General features: G+C 35.1%; 1 protein-coding gene across 1 annotated transcript; it reads left to right on the forward strand.

The window, feature by feature from the left end:
* The first annotated feature begins 1,034 nt into the window (after positions 1-1,034).
* LOC100260726 (peroxidase 43) lies at positions 1,035-3,701 on the forward strand. Its single transcript, XM_002270914.5, has 4 exons — positions 1,035-1,446; positions 1,533-1,715; positions 1,847-2,009; positions 3,169-3,701. The coding sequence occupies exons 1-4, from the start codon at positions 1,228-1,230 to the stop codon at positions 3,588-3,590; spliced, it is 987 nt and encodes a 328-aa protein (XP_002270950.1). The 5' UTR covers positions 1,035-1,227; the 3' UTR covers positions 3,591-3,701.
* Positions 3,702-4,868: the final 1,167 nt, after the last annotated feature.

Here is a 4,868-nt window from a genome sequence, read left to right on the forward strand (position 1 = left end):
TTGAGATGTCCTTGGAATTTGATGTATGAGCTTCATAAGATTAAAATGGAACTGTGGATGTGAGGTACGTACCAGGCTATTCAAGCTTTTAGAGAGTGCAACTTGCAGGTTACAGATGCTTTTGCTCACCAAACTTTTGAAATTATGTAGCCCACTTGGCCTTCTAAATTAAGTTTTCTTGGAGAGTAAAGTCTTCATATTTCCCATGCCATGCATAATTAGTAAAACCAAGTTGAAGCAAAAAAGTACATTTATATATATATACACACGAATTAATCCTAATCATTGATTTGATCATGATTTTTTCGTAATTTTGATTTCATAGTAGAAAGGGAAAGTGGCCCTTGACAAATGAGACCCATCTTCTCTCTGCAGTAAATAAAAAAAAAAATGAAGAATAAGAACATGAAAGAAATATAAAGTACAAATAGAAACCAACATGCCTTTAGCCTCCTCTTGTGAACGTCTATTTGTGATTTCCAATGGACTCCCTTGTTGGTATCAGTCACTTTCTAGCAGAAAAAGACAAAGGACTTTGATTGAAATTCCACCAATCTCTGAATATAGTAAAAGGGAGGATGTATGCCCTTCAAAAAATATGAACCAAAGTTAAATAAATAAATTCAGTACAATACACCTCACTAGCATCACACAGCAAGGGTTGAGAGATCAAGTCATGACAAATATCCATAGCCAGACATGTGTGTGTGTTAAGAAATGAAGATTGTGTGAGCAAAAGTAGAATAACTGTTTCCCCCAAAAAGGTTAAAAAAAAATACAACAGGAAAATGGAAACCAAAGACTTCTTGGTATGGTTCTTACAGTTTGTTAGTTCCATCAGCAGTATCATTAATGAGAGAAAGAAATCCCTTACTCAACAAAAAATATTCCTCATACTAAAATAGTTTGTTAACTTGGATTTTACTCTAATAATATTATGTGGACTAGGCAAAGCTGAGTTCTACTTTGAAGGCCCCTTTCAAGTTCTTTCCACTTCCTCCAAAAGTACATTAAAAAATAGTAGTAGCTGGATAAGTGCAAATGAAAAAAGTAGCAAGAAAACAAGGTGCATGTGATTTAGTTGACACATTTGCATCAACCCTTAAAAGCTGCCAGCTTAAGAGCTGCCAAGATTCCATCCCTGATGACACAACTCCCCTCTTTCTTCCCCTATGCTGCATTTCTTCTTGTGCTTGTTCTTAGAATTGCTAGAGTTCTTTTCTTGATATGGTTTCCAAATTAATGCAAGTGATGGCCTTGGTTTTGGTTCTCATTTTTGGTTTTTTCATTGGGATTTCAAAAGCTCAACTGAGTGTGGGATTTTACACTGAAACATGCCCAGATGCTGAGTCTATTGTCGGTGCAACTGTTCGAGATGCAGCTCTGTCCAACCCCAATATTCTAGCAGTCTTGCTTAGGCTCCACTTTCATGACTGCTATGTTCAGGTGTTCTATCTCTCCTCCTCTTTAATTCTCTCCCTCTCTTTGTAAACCCCTAATTATCATCCACTTATGCCTTTCAATATTGATAGGGCTGTGATGGCTCAATTCTCATTGACAATGATCCTGATGCTGAGAAGCATGCATTTGGCCACCAAGGTGTTGGAGGCTATGAAGTGATAGAAATTGCCAAGGAAAAGCTGGAATCCCAATGTCCGGGTGTGGTTTCTTGTGCAGATATTGTGGCATTAGCTGCTCGAGATGCTGTGGCCTTGGTACTTCTTCCTCATCATAATTCTTGAAAAAAAAAAAAAAAACAACTCCTTTAATTCTCTTTTGTTCCCTTGGTTTCATACAACTTCTATTTGTAAAGTCCTCAATTTGCTCCCACTAATTGGTTGTGCAGGCTAATGGACCGGCATACCAGGTTCCCACAGGCCGAAGAGATGGCCGTGTCTCCAACATTTCACTGGCAGCTGATATGCCTGATGTGAGTGACTCAATTCAACAGCTGAAATCTAAGTTTTTAGACAGGGGTCTCTCAGAAAAAGACCTTGTGCTCCTCAGTGGTATTTCCTCTCTCTCTCATCCCCTCTCATTCATATTTTGTGATCTTACAGTTGGTGGAAATTTAAGGGATATGAATAAGGTTATTAATAACACATGACCCACTTTAGAAAAAAAAAATCTAAAACTTGACCATTTTATCAGAAAATTAGCTGCACAAAGAGAACCACTGACATGAACTGCAGAGCCATGATAGACTCCAAGTTGATTGTCTTAGATTATCTGAGTGCAAAGACTTGGCTTTGGTCTTGAAGAAAAGAACGAGGAAAATACTATTCTTGATCTATCTTCATATTTTTCTGGCTTTTTTCTTTTTCCCCATTGTTTTTAAAGTTCAACAAAGCCAGCTCATTGTTAACCTTCCAATGTGTTGAGTTGATCAAAGAGGGCACCACATGTTTCTATCTGTTGAATTAATGTGGCTACCGAACCATATTGGTCCACTTGAATGGTCTGAAGGCTACACATTAAAATATAGATAGCTCAATGATAACAAACCATTTAATTGTGTCCTCTTTTTGGTATGTCTATGAGCAAATCTTTAATTTTCGTTCTTTTATTCTTCCTTTTTTAATTTTTAATTTTGTGAGGCTTGGCACAAATCATACGGTGATTAAGTTACATTCCAGGTATATATATGTCCCAAGTATAGTCTTCTCATTTTACAAATGAAATTTGGAGGGGCTATCATCAAATGGGTTCCTTTTGGGTCATGATCATGAAAGTAGAGGTCCACCCTAGTACGAATGGCTAGCTAATACCCACACATTTCTCCTTTATATACTAACTAGATTTCTCATAAAGACAGCAAAACTTCACATAAAGACAGCTTGAAACCTTGATCAACTGTTATTTTCAATCTTCAACCGCCCCTAGTTTTGTGGGGTAGTGGTACCGGAGACCATTTTTATTTTTTGTCTGTTAAAGCATTGAAGGGCACTAAACTACTCTTCTATTGAATCACTGCTATTTTTCCAAATATAAGAGTCGCAGTGCTTATTTCTTGAATTAATATGGTGTTACCATATTTCTTTCATTTGACATCCAAAAGCCCATCATTTTTATTATTACAATTCAGCTCAAAATCAGGAAAATTTTATTTCCAACAAATTGGTATTTTCTTGTGACATTTTTTTTTTTTTTTTTTTTGTGTATTTTCAGCTGCACACACCATTGGAACCACAGCATGCTTCTTCATGACAGACCGGCTGTACAACTTTTTTCCGGGTGGGGGATCCGATCCATCTATCAGCCCTGAATTCCTCCCAGAGCTAAAAGCAAAGTGCCCTCAGGATGGTGATGTTAATGTTCGGTTACCAATGGACCAGGGAAGTGGGGAGACATTTGACAAAAAGATTCTGGAAAACATTAGGGGTGGATTTGCTGTGCTGCAGTCAGATGCTAGTCTTATGGAGGATGAAGCAACTAAGAGCGTAATAGACTCCTACTTCGGCCCCCTAAACTCACAATTTGGACCATCTTTTGAGGAAGATTTTGTTAACTCAATGGTGAAAATGGGCCAGATCGGTGTGGAGACAGGTTCTGATGGGGAGATCAGGCGAGTTTGCGGAGCCTTTAATTGAATTTCTATGTTTAATGTACCATTCTCCCTAGCTAGTCATCATATATATACTCATAGAATTCCGAATTTCAATTCTATGGAATGTTGAAATATACAGAAATAGTTATTCCTATTCCACTGTTTCACCTCCACGTATATTTATTAAGTGCAAGGCTTTAAATTGGAATAATAGGGTTGAAAGAAAAATACAAACAATTACAAAAGAAGATAAAATCGCGAAGAATGAAAAATTTTACTGTCTTCCACCACTCTCTTTTTATTCAAATAAAATATAAAAACAATCTATGACTTGATTACTCAAATATAGAAAGTAAAACAACCATTAAAAATAAAATATTCTCTTCGACTTTTAGGACTAAAACTAATTCTAATTTTTAGAAACTTTCTAACATGTCCTCCTAAACTTGATTTAATTCCAAGTAGCATCCTTAACCTTTTAAAATCTTCAAACTAAAGAGATTTGATAAAAATATTCGTAATTTGATTTTGAGATTTTAAGAATTTTGATTATGCTTTCTTTTTCATAATGTACTCTCTAATAAAATGATATCTTGTATCAATGTGTTTATTTCGATCATGGAAAACTGAATTTTTTGATAATGCAATCATTGATTTTTTGTTCACATAGTGGATACCTAGTTGTTGCTTGTAACTCTTAGCCACCAATCTTGTTTTTTATTTCTCTATTTTTCTTTTTACATTCTTCTTTCCCTTATATTCCCATCTTACTCCAATTGTCCTTTTCCCTTTTGGAAGGAATTTTGGTTTTCATATATCATTCTTCCTTATTGCTTTTATTTCCTCATCCATAGAATCTTTTCATTTTTTATCTTTGTTTTTTGAATTGCTTCTTCAAAATCCGTACTTTGCAAAAAGACAAAAGAGGGTTCGATCGATAATTTTTATTTTTTGTTATGTCATAAATCTCTTATAGACTTAGAAATGTGATTCCCTTTCACTTGAACTTTCCAATGAAGATGATAATATTGTTGAAACTTCTTGAGTTGATAGCAATGGTGGTGAAAGTGGAGTAGTAATCTCTTGCAAGTTTTCTCTTCTTTGTTTTTCTTCATACAAAAGAGTATCATAGTTGTCATCTTAAGCACTCCAATCTCATGCTTTTTCTTCATTAAACTTGACATTTCTAGTAATAATTACATTTCCATTGTTTAGATTATATAACTTTTATCCTTTAATGCTTGAGTTATGATTGATGAAAATATATTTTCCACTCTTGTTATCCAACTTTGATTACTTTTAATATGACACATGAGTATAT

The sequence above is a fragment of the Vitis vinifera genome, chromosome 12, assembly GCF_030704535.1.
Source record: "Vitis vinifera cultivar Pinot Noir 40024 chromosome 12, ASM3070453v1".
Classification (NCBI taxonomy): domain Eukaryota; kingdom Viridiplantae; phylum Streptophyta; class Magnoliopsida; order Vitales; family Vitaceae; genus Vitis; species Vitis vinifera.